The following is a 19,566-nucleotide window of genomic DNA, read 5'->3' as shown; positions in this document are numbered from 1 at the left end:
CTGACCCACAAACCCGGCTTGGGACGCAGTGAGAGCATTGGAGACCAACGACTGGGAAGTGAGTGCCTAAGCCTACCACTGCGGTGACAGCAGCATGGATTGAGACGACCAGAGACCTGAGACAGCTGTTCTCCGTGGCGGACCCCTGGCGAGATTGGCCAGGAGAGGCGGCGGTGCTTGGACCGAATGATGTCGATCGTCACCGCCCTACGACAGAGTTTCCTAGTTTGGGCTGGCCCGGCCAGCTTACTACATGGGAAGCGCCCCATTTGAGACCCGGCAGTATTGAGCGTCGCGGACTGCTCTCATCGTAGCGCAGAGCCCTGAAGAGGTCCTCACAGCCCCTGTCTGGCTGGATTGAGGTGCATGGATGCAGCATCAGCCTTGAGTGACTATAGACCATGGCGGCGAGATGACGCCGGACTGAGGGGAGAACACACTCGGACTGCCCCGCGGGTCGCGGGCCCAGCTTGGGACGTTCTGGGAGCCTTGTGGGGGGTAACAGCTGAAAATTGAGTGCTTGTACATGCCCCTGCAGCGGTAGTGCAGTGGCTGGGGACGACCTGGAATCCTGCTCCGCTATTAGCTGTGGCGGACTTCTGGCGCGATCAGTCGAGAGGGGCGGCCGAGACTGGATTGGGGGACGCTGACTGTCATCACCTTACGGTGGAGGTTCCTGGGTTGCCTTGGGGCGGCCTCCTTGCTGCACGGGAGACCCCCGGCCTGAGACCCGACAACACCGAGGGCGCTTGCGGGTGAGTGCTGTCCCAGGCTCCCTTTATTGAACTGCGCATTGGACCTGGAAGGGCCCCCCATACTTTCTCTCCTGTCCTCTACTCGCTGCAACTAAAAACTTAAGGACTCCATGAACCTGCACTGGTTTATTGCACACAAGATCTGGACTGCCTAAGAATACTGCTGGAAGACTGGCAGCCCCCGGGACATCTGAATTTAGATCTGGACAACTGCTTGTTTGTTTGTTTGGATTAGCCTGTGAGCTGGGGTTGCCGCTGACTTTCTGGTGGAGTGGGTGACTTGAGGACCCCTGCGGATCAGTTGCTGTGGGCCCCATGGCACCTTATTAGACACTGGTAGGGCGTTGGTGAGGGGCTTGATGTGGAGAGATCAACGCTGCAAGTAGGGTGTGGCCTGGTCTGAAGAGACAACTCTGATTCATGACTGCGAGATGGGGAAGCCTAGAGGGAAGCATCAGACGGCCCACAAGATCAGGAATACTTGGGGCAGGAGGAGAAACAACCGGTTTCACCTGAAGTGCCAGGTGATGCAGGGGTGCAACAGCAATTGGCCCGTATACTCCAGGCTATCAATGATACAAGGGAGGCCCTGCATCAGGACATTGCTACAGTGTCTGTGGGTCTGGGGCTGCTACGAAAAGAACACGCCAAGTTGGCGGACAGAGTGGAGCAGGCCAAAACCTCCCTGGCGACTCTGGAGCCTGCGGAGAAGTCAATCGCTGACCAGGTAGGAGACGTCACCCGTAGACTCTCAGTGCTGGAGAAAAGGGCCGAAGACGCAGAGGGGAGAAATCGGAGGAACAACATTCGAGTTTTGGGCCTTCCGCAGAGAATTGAGGAGTCCAACATGGTCCAGTATCTGGAGGACTGGCTCCGCGACAAGGTAGCACCGGAGGGGCTGACACAGTGCTACACTCTAGAAAGGGCTCATTGAGTTCCGGCCCTCCCGCTGACGCCGGGTCGACCTATGCGTCCAGTGGTGGCCAAGCTCCTCATCTACAAAGATAGGGACCACCTTCCGCAGACGGCGCGCACAGCTGGGGCATATGCGGTGGACAACAGAAAGGTTTCCATTGTTACGGATTATTCACTGGAGGTCCAGGGCCGCCGTGTGTCTTTCCTAGCTGTCAAAAGAGCTCTACATGATGAGGGACTTCAGTATTCACAGATGTTTCCGGCCCGACTGAGGATTATCCTGGATGGTACAACGCACTTTTATGAGGATCCGTCGGAGGCATGGGACTGGCTGCAAACATACAAGACGGTCAAGAGGCCAGCTGGAGAAACTGGGGCTTGCATTCCCCCGGGACGTTTGCCACAGTGCCGGCAAAGGCCGCGGCGGCGCGCTAACACCCTGAAGACATCCATCTCTCCCCAGATGGAGAGGGAGAGAAATGAAGCGCTGCGCGCAGTGTAGGAACTGCTCCGGGACCCTGAGTAGGGTTCGGTGACTGGCACAGAGACGGATAAATCTACTGCAGGCATGGACACGGACGAATCCCAGGCTAGTGGCCTGCAGATGCCACATGTCACACCAGGCACTGCTGATGATATTGTTTGATATTGCTAGTCATGTCTCTTTTATTTGTTTTCTTTGCAGGTCTGCTGGATGAGTTGTGTGCCTTCTTGATATTGGTACTATACGTATTTTGTTTTTATTGTGCTATTGATTGTGGGCTGAGGCCGGGAGGGAGTTGTGTACTTCTGCTGGTGCGACACCTTCTGGGAATGGGGGCGGATTGCACTACGTGGGGCATAGGCGTGGTCTTTTCTTCATAATCTTATTGCTGGTATTTGACAGATTGCAACTACTTTTCTCCATTGTTCCTCTGTAGTTACTAGAGGGAAGTCAGTTTAGAGTAGTTTGGATGGGGACTAGTTACTTAGTACCTGTCCTGGGGTGGGTTGTTGGGATTGTTTCTTTTGCAGTAATGGAATGTTACACGGTATATGGCATATCCTTTTAAAATTAATTGTTTGGAGCCAATGCGGAGCAACACCATGGGTTCGATATCTGATTTGAAATGTTTATCTTTGAATGTCAGGTGTGTGCACACCATGTTACGGAGGCATAAAATACACACGTACTTAGTTCGTAGGGAGTCCAACTGGCTTTTCTTCAGGAAACACATACAGCACCAAAAGAAGATGTGGCATTGCAGCGTAGGTGGAGAGGGCAGATTTTTTGCACAACTTACTCCGCCTTTGCACGAGAGGTCCTGATATGGGTCGGGGCGGGTGTCCCTTTTCAACCCACTCGTCAGCTGAAGGACCCTGAGGGCTGTTACATATTGGTATCAGGTCATGTAAATGGTAGGGATGTAGTGCTGGGCAGCATATATGCAACAAACACAGAACAATCTGCCTTTTTCACACAATTGTCTGGGAAATTCGCTCCATTCTTAACTGGGTCAGTGCTTATTGGTGGGGATTTCAACTCTGTCACGGATGTCCTACTGGATAGATCTCATCCTCCCCTCCTGGACGCACCTACCAATGCTCTTTCAAAGATTAGGCAGGAATGGCAGGATAGATGGGGACTGATAGATACCTGGAGGGCACACCACCTGACCACCCTTGATTATTTGTTCTTTTCTGCTATGCACGACCTCCATGTTTGGCTTGATGCCATGCTTTGCTCTCCTGACATATATGATGTAGTACAGCACAGCGAATACCTCACTAGAACGCTATCTGACCATAACCCATTATTATTACGTGTAAATGTATTGCCTGATGACCCCAAGATTCCGACTTGGCGCTTAAACCCAGAATTGTTGGAAGATCGAGCATTTCCCGTAGTGATGAGAACTGGCATTTCTGATTATTTTCAGAATAACACTGGTACTGCCTCATTGCTGATGGCGGAGTGGGATGCTTTCAAAAGTGTTATACGGGGGCATTACATAGCTTATAAGCTGGGAGTGTGTAGAGTGTTATTGCAAGATTTAGAGAGGGATGATCAAAAGTTGCGGGATGCTGAGAGGGAGAGACCTGAGCACCCAGATCGCCAACAAGACTTACTAGTAGCAAGGGAAGAGGTCGCAGTGCAGGTGGAATGATTGCGCTGCTTTGACTATAAAAAATACGCTGCGCAGGTGCATGCATAGCACGTTAAATCTGGGGTGCTAATGGCATGGCTAGATAATCCAGTGCGAAGAGGGACGGTCATTTTAGAACTCTGTGCACCAGATGGGGAGACCTGCTATACGCAGCAGGGGATAAATGACCTGTTCTTTGCTTATTATAATGATCTATATCAAAGCAAATTGGCCCCTGGCGAAGAGGCCATTCGGGAGTTTCTAGAAGCTGCATATCTCCCAGCGCTAGATAGTGACAGAGCGGAGCTGCTGGGTCAGGACATTACCATGGGAGAGGTCTGTGGCGCGATTAGTCATATGGCCAGAAAAAAGACGCCTGGTGTGGATGGCCTCCTGGTGGAATTTTATAGTGCGTATGTCAACCTGCTGGCCCCTAGGTTGGTGGCACTGCGTAATACTGCAAGGAAAGAGTACCTCTTACCTGCCACCACTCGAGAGGCGTTAATTATACCATTGCTAAAACCGGGTAAACCTCCCCATGACAGGACCTCCTATCGCCCGTTATCAATGCTGACCACGGATTGTAAAATCTTGTGTCAGATTTTGGCGACCCGCCTACTCCCATATATGTATACATCTCTTTTGTATAGACAGGCCATGGCGCGGGTAAATACGGGAGTGATGATATCAGACACTTGCTCTGTGGGTCGAGGAAAGATGCAGGGTTGTCCCCTTTCTCCTCTGCTGTTAACCCTGGCCAGCGAGCGGCTGGCGGCATGGGCTAGGATGGGCTTGCATTATTCAGGATCGAGAGTGCAAGAGCAAATTTATCATATTGCATTATATGCTGATGATCTCTTTCTGTTTTTGGCTGACGTAGAGGGTGCTCTTCATGGCATGAAGGTTTTATTGAAGGACCTTGGCAAGGTTGCCAGTCTAAAGGTAAATTGGAAAAAGACATACCTGTTCTCTGCGGCGCTGCAAACTGAGGGCCAAGTTTAAACGCAGAAGGTCCGATGGGAGCGACAATGTCTGACGTATCTTGGCACTCCCATTTATCACACTCAAACTGATCTATTGGAGGATAACCTGGGCTGGGCCGTCAGAGCACTTAAGGGTTGTATTGAGTTTTGGGGCACGCTCCCACTTTTGGTAGCTGGACGAGTGGTGATTCTCAAGATTGTAGCACTCCCCAGACTGCTGTATTATTTCAGGACGCTGCCGATCTGGATCCCAGCATCTGTTTCTAAGCAACTCCAGTCGATGGTGGTTGGGTTCCTCTGGGCTGGGGTACGGCGGAGAGTGGCTCTTAACACACTAATGACACCATGATCGGAGGGTGGACTGGCGGTCCCTGATTTTGAATCATATTATCTAGCAGCGCTACTACAGTGGCTTACTCAGGCGGTGGCACGGTCGTTCCGCAGCACTGATGATGAGGAATGGAATCAGCTAGATAGACAAACGCTTTGCAACCTGCTAATGCAATCGCCACTCCCAGCCTCCTCACTAACTCGACAAATGGGGACGTTTAAGCTCTGCTGAACACAAGTCAAAGAAGCGCACAAATAGTACGTCCATATGCCCCTGAAATCCTGTTGGCGGTGTGTAGTCCTCTACCGCATGGCGGTAACTGGGCAGCGCTGATGGACTGGGCGGAGAGGGGGTTGGCCACCATAGGGGATCTGTATGAAGATGGCTCTGTGATTCCATATGAGGTATTACAGGACAGATATGAACTGGCTAGGAGAGACTACTTTTATGCACTTAGCGCTTGTAACGGCCATCATGGCGCATTGGAAAATGTGACTCAGGGAACTGCCCACCTCCATGGTTTGTCAGTATTTAGCCCTAGCTGCTTGCACCACACGGCAGTTACCTGCTTATATCGCCGAATGACAAGCGAGCGACTGACCCCGCAAGTAACGCTCCAGCAGCAGTGGGAAGTAGACCTAGGTGACGGAATTCCTGAGAAGACATGGGCGGGACTGGTGAAATGTGCATGGAAAAGCACTAGGAACACGCGCTTTCCGCTGGCACTTTTCTTTATTCTTCATCGAACGTACCTTACACTTTTTATAAATTAATAAATATTTCAATGTGACTTCAGCAATGTGCCCGCAATGGAGTATGGTAGGATCAGATTTCTGTCACATGCTGTGGAATTGTCCTCAACTTTGAACATTTTGGGAAGAGGTGGTTGCTTTTTTACATTCTTTTACGGACAGGGACATAGAATCCACTGTAGGTCTCTGTTTGCTGGTTCCCCCATACCTCTCGGAATAAGATGACAAGTACGTTTATAGACATGGGGCTTCTGCTGTCGAAGAGGGAAATTACAGCCCACTGGAAGGCAAAGAAGGGCCCTAGTTTTCAGAGATGGCGTACTGAATTTATTAAATGGGCAGTATGTGAGGGAACCACAAGGCTGCAGCTGGCAGTACGCTCTAAAAGCGATAAGGCGTTGGAGCTGGCAAGGGTATGAGAGGCACTAGTACACTTATTGAAAATGCTGCATGCTGACTCTGACGAGGACTCAAGCACATCAGGGTTGGAGACTCCGCCTCGAGGGATTACACCTCCCTAAGAGGATGGCTACAATGCTTTCTCTCATGAAACTACCTCTGACAACACAAAGTGGCTTTCTGGTTTACTGTATTGTGCACATTTGATATTGACATAGCTATGACTTGTCATTAACATTGTTTAAAGATATTTGTTACGCCATCAGGGAGGGGGGAGGTTTCAGTGGGAGGGAATGGGTATTGCATTTCATGATATTTGATTTAATGATGAGTGGATAGTTGTAGTTGTACAACACTTGCGGGGACATTTATTTCCAGAGAATTTGATTGATATTAAGATGTTTTAAGAATTGTCAAAATATTATGGAGCGTATTTTCCATTACTACTAATGCATATTCAGATGTGGGAGATATTCTTCAGAAAATAATTTATTTTTATAACCTGATGCTGAGTGTTCAACTATCATTAGATATAAAATGCACTTGTTTTGTTTGGAAAAAATAATTAAAATATAATTTTTTTTAAATAGTTTATGAGCCCATTTTTTTAAGTGAATTCTGCTTCTCACTGTATTTAAACTTAAAAAAAAGAAAACCTAGTTGTGGTATGTGCCTTATAAATAGCCATAATAATATTACTAATATTAATTATAATAAATATTTTAGCAACATTGATTCTCCTCTCACTTCACTGAACCTTTACCAGGTGCATTTCTTTTGCCTGGCCACTCTTTAAAAGAGGTTTTTTTTAATGTTATGTCTGATATTTATTAGTGTATAAACATTCTTACATGGCTGTTGGTCGCAAACTATTTTGAAATGCCCATTCATGAAAGTAAATATCCTACTGCATATTGAGAAGAAACAAAAATAAAATTCAAACCAATGTCTTTCTTTATGTTATAGAACATCTGTGTAGCTGTTGATGCTAGTGCATTGACCTTGACAGCCAAACTTAAGAACTCAGAGGATACATATGTTACTGACGGACTTACAGGAAATACTACCATTTCATTCAGCAGCTGTTGGGCCAACTACACTGATCTTGTTCTAGTTCCATCTGGTAAGAATCTTTCTTAACCTACTGCATTAATTCATTTAAGTTGTGATAACAATATTATGAAGAAATCTTCACCTCCAGTTATATTTTAGTGACATCTTACCTGTTAAAAATTGGATTAAAGGTTGAAATGGGTGAAACCATAATCTCTGTCAGGGTGAGACACAAGCTAGTCCCAAATTAATGTGCTCAACACTCTGGTAGATTGGCTCAAAAACAGTCAGGCTTTACTTGGAGGAAATGTGTAAAGTATGTATGATGCACTTCAAACATTAATAAAGTGCAAATGCAGCACAAGAAAAATCTGACACCAATTTCAAAAACAGAGTAAAATGTAATAAATTATTTGATACCAAAATAACAACATTTTAATCAGTAGAACCAGAGCTATGCAATTTCAGAGTTTTAAGTAACAAAAAGGGCCTAGAAGCACAAAGCACCAACTGAGGTAACCTGGTCGCACTGGACCGAACAAAGTCATACATTTGGCCATCTGTGTTGGAGTGCTGACTGGATACGGGAAAGTTACGCCTGTTGAATAAACTACCTTAATTCCTGGTTGTGAAGTGTTGCGAGATCCTATGCTGAGGAAGCGTTGGTCAGTGGTAGTTCCAGGGAAGGTGCAAGGCTGTGATGCAAAGTCCTGTGTCATTGTCAAGAGGGTCTTGTGGTGTGAAGGCCAGCATCAAGGGTGCAAACTTTCGCTTCTGCCCATAGAACCTCAGCTGGCCTGGCAGAGAACCTTCAGGCTCATTTCCAAGGGTCCAGGACTGGGGCAGTACCACTTAGGGAGGGGGCAAGGCGCACAGCAGACTGAGCCCTGGTGCAGGGTTTGAGATGGTTGGAGTCCCACAAACAAGCCTTATGTGAAGGTGAAACACGTTGGGACATTGGTGATTCTGTCTAAAATAAAGACGCTGTAATTACCAAGAAAACAAGTGAGTGCATTCTTAAACCTTCCAAAATGCTTTTTGGGAAACTGTGGACGATATACATATATAGAAATGATCAAGCTCCTTTCACGGAGTGAAACGCGTCATGGAGGACATTTGTCTTATGAACACTCTAATAAATCTTTAAAACTGCTCGCACAATCCTGTGTGTAGTGGCCCGTCATTGAACGAGAACATTGGGGAAGAGGTCCGCACCTGTTTGTTTCCGCCTTGCAATCGGCGGTCAGGAGTTGCACTTCGATAAATATAGGTAGATAGATAGATAGATAGATAGATAGATAGATAGATAGATAGATAGATAGATAGATAGATAGATAGATAGATAGATAGATAGATAGATAGATAGATAGATAGATAGATAGATAGATAGATAGATCATGCAAAAATGTTCCAGGGGTCCTGCAGATGTGCTGAGACACATTACTTTTAATGGGACCAAGGCATAGAATTTGGATTGCAGGTCAGTAACTTTTCTAAAGCAGACTCTTATTTGCTGCGATTAGTATTAGTTCTCTAAACACGTGAGCCTACGTAACAGTCATTCTGCAAATAAAAGACTGTAATTTGAGTATTAGACATCTGTTTATTGTCTTTTAGCTAACAATGTAGAATATGGCGTTCAATATGGCTGCTTTCTCTAATCAGATATCCTATGTTCTGTGCACCTTACATATTAGTAAGATGGCAATTCGTGTGAAGAAAGTAGGGGTGTAAGGGATATATCAATGACCATTTTTGTTTTTGATGAAGGGCATACAATGCACATTTTAGGAACACTAAAAAATTAAAAAATTTGAGGTAACCGTAAAGTTTTTCAGTTCATATGCTATATATACATAAAGAAGAACATCAAAGTTACACCTAGACAGGCTTGGCTTAAGTAGGATGAACCGTGATGTGACGTCCACCAATCAATGCAAAAATCACAGGATTGGTGAAGTAAAGCGTAGTGGAAGAGCTGTTTAGTGAGGAGAAAAAAATATAACTCAAATAAAATGAGCATTTTATAATTGTCTACACTTTGGCATTTCAGCAAGCCTGTGTTACAAAATGTGGAAAAACACACAAATAGGGTAAGAGAATAAGGGGTAAGTCCGCTTTAATTTCGAATATCATACATTTCCCTTGTATATTTCCAGCCGGTGTTAATACACATTCATATCTGATGTATAAGCTAAAATGTATGTTTACAGGTTAAAAGTCTTAAAATACCAAGCTGAGCAGGCTTGTCTTTTACACACTCAATACACAACTCGCAATTACAAAAGCATGCCTGGTATGTAACGCCATAATTGTGAAAAGGATTAATGGTGAATGCAGTCCTACATCAAAAATGGTAAACCAATCCATTCTGTACACTGAACTATATAAAAAGTTACAATGAAATGATGTACGCACTGTAGCCTTCTGTTTGGCTAAATTTAAATTTAGATGTGAGGTCTCTGCATGAATAGCTCCGTCTGCTAAATGGTCTGTGTAATCTCTTAAACTGTGTATGAGAGTTAGCTATCCTGCACTGCTTTTAATGCCAAGAATTCCTTTTCTGTTTACTGATAACTATGTAATGCAGGTATTTCTAAACAGTGCTGTTCGTTCCAACATCTAAGCTGGAATAGACACCGTTTGGGACACACCTGCCCTCGTGCTTATGGTCCAGGGTACTTTTTAAATGGTCGCTGCAGTCTCATCTGTTTGACTTCCAATGTTATATGTCTCCATTATTTCTCAGGAACCAATTATAAAATCGAATTTTCATTGAACAATGTAGTAGCACAAACTAGAAACTTTAATCCAAGAACTTCAGCAATACCAACACCAACAGCAACAGGAACAGCAACAACAACAACAACAAAAACAACAACAACAACAACAAAAGCATCAACGACAACAAAGAAACCCATAGCAATACCTATCGTGTACCCAACTCGTTCTGCTTCAGGAGTCAGAAGTGGTCTTGCCTTCCAGTTGTTGGCCCTTGTCTTTGGATTGTGGTTAGGAACGCTCTGAAGGTGTGTACCATTTCTTATCAGGTATAAATTGAGTGAAAACTGTAAAATAGAAAATGTGCATGTTGTGTATGTTGCCTATTTATCGTAGGAGACATTAAGAACTAAGCAGTGGGTAAACACATGATCAATGAGTCTAAAATACATCTTGCTGCTAGATGTTTCGTTTTTTTAAATGTATTCCAAAATGCCTTTTTTTTTATAATTCTTCTGTTTTGCTGATGTGACTGATGACTTTTTAGGGGAAGTTATACATTATCAAAGCAAATAGAGCAAACACTATTTGTGCCCTGCTAATATTTTGAGTCAGAGAACAGCAAGAAAGTAACTAGCTCACAATACTTTTGCTTTGTTTAGATGATAAGAAATGAAGGTAAACGTTTTCAGCTTTTTAGATTGGACTTTTAGGCAAAACCAGTTTGTGCATGTTTTATTGCATGCCTGAGAAAAATTATGCGAAACCTGTTTGCTAATTTTTTTTAAATTATGTAGTTCAAGTAATTTAAGAAAACAAACATGGAAGGTGATATATTTGTATCTGAGATTTATTAAAAATAATTAAGTCTGAGATTTATTGAAAAGAATTAAGTTAAATATAGCACGACTTAATGGAATGGTGCACTTAAAATCTGTTTCTTCTAGGTTGCAACCTCCACCGAAATGGTTGTCAATTCAGTTCCTTCACAAAAAACTGGGAATTAAAATTGGTTATGTTATTGAAACTTTTCCTGAGCATTATTTTAAGTAGTGTACTAGTGTAGTTTCTAGAGGATAAGCAGACATGTAATTAACCCTTGACGATTCACCATTAATGTATTTTTGTGTCATTTTTTCATGTTTATGATAACTGATCAGGTACTCAACAGAAACGTACCTGTGATTACCTGTAGTTGAAATGCACATACATTGATCTTCCTTTGCTTTATCATATGCCAAATTTTTGCATATCAACCTGGATATTGGTTCTTTGCATTAACAGAGGAACGACACCCATTGAGCACTTTCTGTTTGATGTGACTTTTGGAATAAGATCCGGCACTGTCTTATGACAGTATCATTGTACAAAGATCTGACCTAAGTACAAATGTAGATATGCTCTTTTAAAAAACAATGGACCGATGTACAAAACATTTTTAGAATTACAAATCTTGTGATTCAAAAAATCTTGGCTTTGTAACCACAAAAATAGATGTTATAATATACAAAAACGAATTGAGAGACGATCATGAGTTTTTCTGGCACTCTTTTTAAATACAACACGCAAAATGTAATGGGAGGAAAGATTTTGCTTCTGGCAGTTTCTCAGGTTAGCAATTCCATTCATCCTTCTTTTGCCCATATGCAAATCAGCTTTGCTCCTGCTCTAAAGTAAAGAGTCCAAGCCAGACTGCCAAGGCAGGTCCTCTTGGAACCAGAACAGAAGCAATCGAAGATCGGTTTCGGCCTAATTGGGCTTTTCTGTTGGGTGCAGCTTGGTTCCAGTGGCACAGAAAGCACAGGACCAATGCTTTGGCATACCCTTGGGCCCTTATGCCATTGTACCAAACACATAAAAAATGATAGGATAGTATTCCAACTCATCTTTGTTTTGCTATCTACTCCTAAACACATGCGTACCCTAATACAATCCATGCCAGCCCCATCATCCGACAAATGAAACTAATCACTGTAATTTTTCACTAAGAAAATTCCAACTATTAAAGTTAAAATTGCCCCTTTCACTGAAAAAAATATTACGCCCAGAAACACTGGATACATGTAACAGATTTGAGCATTTAAAATCTGAAGAACTACCAAAAGTAATACAAATCTTAAACTCACAAGATATTTTCAAGTTGTCATTCCAGTGAATAAAACTAAACATCAAAGACATTTTTTACCTATTAAGAAGATTCTGACATCTCTTGATGGCACATCATTATCAGTCTTTTCCAATTCCTTAAAGCTGGCCCGAAGACCCTATGCTTAAAATGGTCAATATGAACATTCAAGCACATTTCAGGTCTATAACTAACTTACCATGGATAGGGAAAGCCTTTGAGTGGTCAGTGACAATACACTTAACAAAGTAAATAACTCAAAAGCATCTACAATCCGAAACCAATAACATTTTAGAGCTCGATTCAGGCGCACAGTTCTTGGTTGACATCTACTGCATAACAGATGAAGGTGATCACTACTAGTAATGCTTGGTTTATCAGCAATATTTCACACTCTGAACCATCACAAATGTATGAATTAGCTAGAATATAGGACCTGATTCCCCAATCAAGTTTTTATTGGTACTCCACGTATCTCTCTCAATATTACCAATTAATCAAAATTGGAAACCATACATTATCTGTTACACCCATAAATTGTGGTGCTCCTCAAGGTTCCATAGCAGCACCATGAGTGTTCTATCACTATTTGCAAATTCTTTCCAAATTTCAAATCAACTCTGGAATCTGAATGCAGCAGTAGGCTGACTGCACATAATTGTATATCAAGACATCTTTAATTACTGACACTGCCACCCTTATATTGTGCCTCTTGAAAATCCAGCAATGGATATACAATAACGTTTGCCAACCAAGTCCCCCAAAAATGTAATTCATCCTTCTCTCCACCAAAAATAAAGACAAATGTACTGATGTCCAGCAGTCTCTATACCCCGCTGTCTTAATTTCATGTTGACAATCATCTGTCTTCTCACATTACATCAACAAATTATCCAAATCTGGAAAAAAAACTTTTTACATTCACTGATGAAAATTAAACACCTCCTGATACAAACCAAGTAGAAATTATTTCACAAGTGCCAGTACTTGCATGATAACATTTTGTCAATGCCTTTTTGCTGGCATTTTTAAATTTCTGGCCCCAATCTTGCAGTCTACAATTCCACAGTCAATCTCCTAACTTACAAAAGAGAGTTCAATCACAGTACACCAGTACTGAAGGAACTGCATTAGCTGCCAATCCTAGGAAGATTAAACTCGAAAAATTGGGGCTGCTGCTTTTCCAAATTGGATTGCCATATATGCCTATGGGCCCTTTCTGGAACCAATTCTGCACTGAGGACTGTGGCTTATGAGATCCTGCCTCACCAGATAACCATTGATGAGAATAGATATTGTGCCTTATGAACACAAGCTGAAGTGGGTAAGGGGAAATACAGCCAGGAGCAGCCTCGGCCGGTAGTGGGATTACCGGGCGGGCGGTGACGTGGGGAGGGGGAGGGGCAGGGTGGGAGGTAGTAATGTATGGATTACGGACCTTAACAGGTAAGTAAACATATAAATAAATAAAATAAATTTTGTTGCGCGCACTGCATCGCATTTGGTGATGCAGTGCGCGTAACAAACTTTGTTTTATTTATTTATATGTTTACTTACCTGTTAATTTCCGTAATCCATACATTACTACCCCCACCCTCCCCATGTCACCGCCCGGCCGGTATTCCCACTATCGGCCGCGGCTGGTCCGGAGACATGACCTACTTCTTACATGATCTAGAAGGCGAAACTGACTCCGGAGTGGAATGCTGGCAAATGTGGCACCCTCAAATTGACATTTACTTGAACTTGAACTGCCTTGAGTGGCTTGACTCTCAACCATGGGACTTAGCAAATGAGCCACTGTATACCCACACTGGAGGGTGCCTGTAGTGGAAAGGTGGGTTTAGGGCACCACAGTTACTGGAGGAGGGCAGAGGGCTTCTACTCTTGGGCCCAGTAGCCCCATACAGGAACGTTGGAGAAGTGGAATGATGGGCTCGAGGTTCTGGGCACCATCAATGCCACATTTTGGCTGGATACAAAATTAGTTGTAGGAGGCTAGAGGAAGAGTATGGGATTTCATTCATTACTAAACTCTATTTAGGATTCTAACCTGCTCACCAAAGCTCCTTCCATCTACTTGCATGCATGACTCCAAGACCAAAAGGACCTTAGAGACTACACCCTCTACCTCTTAGTGATACCGTTGCTCTTTGGTCTTAACCAGGACTTGGAATATGCTACTGTTATACATTGAAACTTTGCAAGCCACTGAGCTCCATGCTTTAAATCAGCACAGTGCGCTCAATCTTTGCCTTTGCTGCATCTGCTACATCAAACCTCATAGACCAAACATAATTGAAGGCGATCTGACAGAGCTGGCAGGCATAAAACTGGAGAATCACTTACTAGGGACATGGATAAGAGCAAGATCCCCTAATAAAAGGAACAGTAATTTGTGTTTTCCAGATCATTTACATTCCCCGGGGATTGGTTCCCCTACAATTAACAAGTGAATGAAAGCGTTCCCTCAATCTAGGGAGCGACCCTCTGGGCTCTACTGTTGTGGATCGGCGATGCGATCTCTCATAAATTAAAGATCAATATTTGTAAATAAATTGTCAAGGACTTCTTGAATAAAGTTCATCAATTTTGAATTTTAATCAATGACGTTTTCATAAATTTTCAATGGTGTACATCACATCAAATAATTATTTTACTCGTAATCGATGAAAACACTTAAAGAAGCATAATCCCAATGCATTTCGTGCCCTGACAGGCACTTCATCAGGGGAATCTGTTAAGAAAATATATTTGTGTAAGGGTCCACAACTCAACAAGGCTATCACAACATATCGAAATGTAAACATACCCATGACGCGGACTGGGTCGGGTGCACAAATCTTACCGCCGTTAAGTGTCAAACGTTTCACTCTATCACCAATCTGGAATGACGGATAAGAACTCGGCAAAAACGCCGGTATAAGAAATATGTCTGCGTGGTGTCATTGAAAGTGATGACGGTCTAAGGAACACCTTGTACCGAGTGTTCGGCCATTTTGGAAAAGAATAGAATTAGTGAAAAACCGTGTCGGCTATATTAAAGGTGTGAAAGATAGTGCCGGTCTTGTTAAGAGAGTGTGGCGAATAGTGCATCGAAATAATAATGGGTTGATTAAAGCAACAATAAAGTTGAATAAGACCAGTCAAAAAACTAGCTAAGTTAATGGCAATGAATGACCAATATGTGACGTTAATGTGTGGTCTGAGCAGGCCGTACTGATAGTAATGTTTTTTGTCTTGTGACTTCTGGCTTAGTAAGGCCAAGTATTGATTTTGTGTAGGTTTGAGGGACGTTACTTTATTTGTTACTGCACTTTATACATAATGAATGAAGAATCAGTTTAGTTCCGCCTGAATACGGCCATGTGGCAATTAATTATGGTGCACTGAGTTAGTAGTACCTTTGGGACTGAACGTGTACGTAACCTGCGATGATGCGCGGTCTGGATAGACCGCACTGGGGATAATGTTTTTTGACTACAGAATTTTGCCTTTATAAAGTCTTGCGGTGAATATTTATGGTGTACTGAGTTAGTGGTACATCTGGTGTTTAGCGTGTGCCCACCCTGCAATGATGCGTGGTCTGAACAGGCTGCACTCAAAGCATTGACTGTTGCATATTGGACTGTATGTACTTTGAGGGGGGAAAAAAGAGCCCTTGATAGTTATGAATTCTTCAGCAATGATCTGGGGCCAATTTTTTTTTTATGGGGCGGGTGATGTTTGGCCCCCCTCCCTGCTCAGCGTGATGTCATCAATGATGTAATTTGAAATCTCAAAAGAGATGTCATCAATGATGTTAATGAACATGTCATGAGTGTGTAGTATGTCAGGGCATACGCAGTGCATTGCTGGAGTGAAAGTTATAATTAACCAGTTAACTATAACGGGTGAATTCCAGTCTTTTTGTATGTTTACAATTTTACTTTTTTACCTAACATTTTTAATTAACTCTAACATCACTTTAACATTTGACATTTTTGGTGAATTTCTAGTGTTTTTTAAAATGAAGTAATATTTGATTTGCAGACTGATTTTAACTAGTGATTATTTAAAGCCACATTTTAAAAATAACCATTATTGCCAATGCACCCCAGAATCACATTTAAACGCAATTATTAAACATATATGCATTTCAGCATTAATCAACAAAGTTGTCAATAAAGCATTTAAAATTAAAACAAAAATAAACATATGTGTCAGTCTTTCATTTATACAACTTGAGCTACTTAATTCAGACGTGAGACCAACCTCACGGGGTCACCGCACTCCTTGAAAACAATAGCCACATGTTAACAATCACCACTAATTCCAATGTATCCCATAATCACGTTTAAACTTAATCAATCAAAATATGTGCATTGTACTAATAATCAACGTAGTAGTCAGTAAAGAATTTCAAGTTAAAACAACCCTAAACGTGTCAGTCTTTCTTTTACACAACGTAGACTACATAATGACGCCATAGAGCCAATCACAAAGAATCCCTGCACACCTGAGCTATAGATTTGAATACTGAATAAGCCTCTTCTGTGGTCTTGAATTCTGTTCTCCAGGAGACTAAAGGTTAGTATTTGAAAATACCCATGGGGGCTTCTACAACGCCTGCAGGAGCCCCCCCCCTTACTTTGTTGGTGGTGCCCCTGCCCCTTATTGGGGCACCACAAGGGACACAGAATATCTAAATATGCCCTTGGAAGGTATATGGTGCTCTCCCCGGTACAACGCAGTGAAAAGAACAGCAGGACAAGCTCACTGTTCTCTGTCACATATATTTAGTGATCACCAATCATCAATAAAACGTGAAATCTCTTTAGGCACCATTGTACATCATTCAGAAGAAGTGTCGAAAAATCTGTGCATCATAGACTTAGATATGCAGTTATACCTAGTTCTATCCAATATGCTCTATTTTCTCGTGGAAGTCAATGCGGATTGTAGATTTCCATGCATGCTCTCGGTTCTCCAACTATTCTATCCCAGATTCTCCATCACAGCGGCAGCAATTTGCATATGTACGTTTATTTATATGTATATTTTTTTAATCCTCAGCGACATTCCCTTCACTTCTGTAAATAATAGTGTTTTCTGGCCTATTCCGTGAACGCCTTTTGACAAACGATTACAGCATCCATTCAGTGGTCGGAAGGATCGTGTGAAATTTGTAGGAATACCTACCTACAAATGAGAGTTTTTGGTATTTAACGTGCGTTTCGAGTGTTCTTTATTAATTCCAATTTTCGGTCCTTATGCTTAACTAAAAGTATCGTCAGAAAATGTGCCATAACACCTGCATTCCTGCCGTTTTAAGGTCCATACACAGGCATACATTTTCACATGCCATTTTTCTGTGAGTGAAGATCTTGGAACCATGTTTACATATTACAATGTTTGGTTCATGTTTACCTGGGGTGCACAAAATGTTTATGAATCGGACTCGTTGTGGTTATTATACACATGTGACTGAATTAAATACCGTCATGTTTCTAAGATACACCCAGCAGAGCCTGAATGGCTGAAACATTTGTCAAATACTAATTACATCTACTTATGCAAACTTTCCAAACAGAAATTAAATTATCTTTCTTTTTTTCTTCCTAGGTTACACATCCAAATGGCAATCTGAAAATCTGGACTTTTTTCTAATGAAAGGATTGGATTTTAGTTAATATATGATGAACATTTGAAGAGCAACCTGTGTGTATCAATTGTATGAAAACTAATTTCAGGTCATTATTGTCTTGTGCTACTGCTAGGTGTAGGGATATTTCCCATCTGTTGGACAAAATATTGTTATTTTCCGAATGATGTCCTAGATGCAAAGGAAAATCGGTTTTGCTTTTACTGTTTTCTTTAATTTTTCGAAGTTAATATTCATGCATACATTTTCAGTTGATCAGTGTGAACTTTTCAGAAAATATGAGTTGCTTTACTTCATACATCTGCCTGTTTCTATGAATTTCCTTGGTGCCCTCCAGCTGCAGTGATATGTGTATAATGCCATCAGGGCAATAAGTGTCCACATAAAGTTGCGTTTTCCTACAACACAAGTTCTGTCCCAAGTTTTCTTGAGATTTCTTTCCCCAGTGTGAGTCCATTAAAGCACCTTAAGCCAGTTAGTGATTTCGTGTAGAAATGGGACTACTATTTCAACCCGGATGTGCCTTTAACACCACCTAGTGCATTCTGGCTGGCTTACTTAGAGCTGAATGAAGAACTTTTAGTGCTTCTTTTAAGATCTGAACTCTACTTTAGTTTGCCCCAGTTTTGTCTCACTTTTTATCGCCAACAGAGAATCCTCTAATTTAGGTCTTACCATTTCTTGCGCACATCTGAGGATTTTTCATTACCTTCGGCCCAAGTCTTGCCCACTCACTTTGGATGGCATCAGATAAGATCTCAGTTAGTGAGAAGACCAAAGCTGCTTCTCGGCTAAAACCACGGCCAATGAGGCATAGACCAAGTAGACATATTGTATTGTATTGTAATCGCATTTATATAGTGCTTCCTACCCCTGACAAGGCATTGGAGCACTTTGTCAGCAAGTAGCACGCTACTCCGGAACCCATTAAGGATTATTGTTGAGTTAGTATAGTGAAATATGAAAGTAATTTGAGTGGTGGCTAGGTCAGTCAGTTATTTGGATTCAGAAGGATAGCAGAGGGATAGAAGAGGTAAAAAGGTTTGCATTTATATAGCGCTTGTTACCCATGATGGCGTGTTAAAGCGCTTTCTTTAGTGTGTGGCACGCTACTCCGGAACCCATAAAGGGTTAGAGGTGAATTAGTACAGTGAAATATGAAAGTTATTTGAGTGGTGGATATTAGTCTGTTATTTGGATTGAGAAGGGTAGCTGAGGGATAGAAGAGGGACACAAATGTGCTTATATATATATATATATATAGTGCTTGTTATATGTACATTTAGAATGAATTTCATTTTCATGGATATACACAATCTTTACACTTCATATGTAATTTTAAATAAATTATGAAGTGTAAATAAACCTTTATAAGGAGAACTATGGATAGTGATTGATTTTGCCTAATATTATGATACGTATAACAATAGTTACATTGTTTTTTTTTTTTTTTTTTTTTTTTTTTTTAAAAAACCTTTATTTGAGCAAGCAGAAATGTACAAGGATGGGCCTACAACCACACGGGCCAGCCGCTAAAAAGGAGGAGAGACATATCACATAAGCCCGCAGAGGTAACCGTCAATCAACAATGCAATACTCCACAGTATATACAGGACCAAAACAGGTTTTATATATATGAAAGAACAAACATACAAAAAAGGCGAGAGTGTATCACTGAAGGTCAGCCCAAGGGACGCAAGGGGGGAACAGCAACGGAGGTGCAATAATAATATCCTAAGCACTAAGGAGTATAAAGCGGGGG

The 19,566-nt window shown here is 42.3% G+C and overlaps 1 protein-coding gene across 1 annotated transcript in view; it reads left to right on the top strand.

Annotated features, from left to right (window-relative positions):
* Positions 1-19,358, top strand: part of LOC144828000 (fibrocystin-L-like) — a 1,506,874-nt gene extending 1,487,516 nt beyond the window's left edge. The window contains exons 83-85 of the mRNA XM_078686147.1: positions 7,228-7,384; positions 10,064-10,364; positions 17,765-19,358. Coding sequence (XP_078542273.1) covers positions 7,228-7,384; positions 10,064-10,341 — 435 coding nt within the window. The 3' untranslated portion in view covers positions 10,342-10,364; positions 17,765-19,358. The remainder of the gene's footprint in view (positions 1-7,227; positions 7,385-10,063; positions 10,365-17,764) is intronic.
* The last annotated feature ends 208 nt before the right edge of the window (positions 19,359-19,566 follow it).

The sequence above is a fragment of the Lissotriton helveticus genome, chromosome 4_1, assembly GCF_964261635.1.
Source record: "Lissotriton helveticus chromosome 4_1, aLisHel1.1, whole genome shotgun sequence".
In the NCBI taxonomy this organism is placed as follows: Eukaryota; Metazoa; Chordata; class Amphibia; order Caudata; family Salamandridae; genus Lissotriton; species Lissotriton helveticus.
Note: the sequence above shows the minus strand (reverse complement) of the source record. Positions and strands in the feature narration are given on the sequence as shown.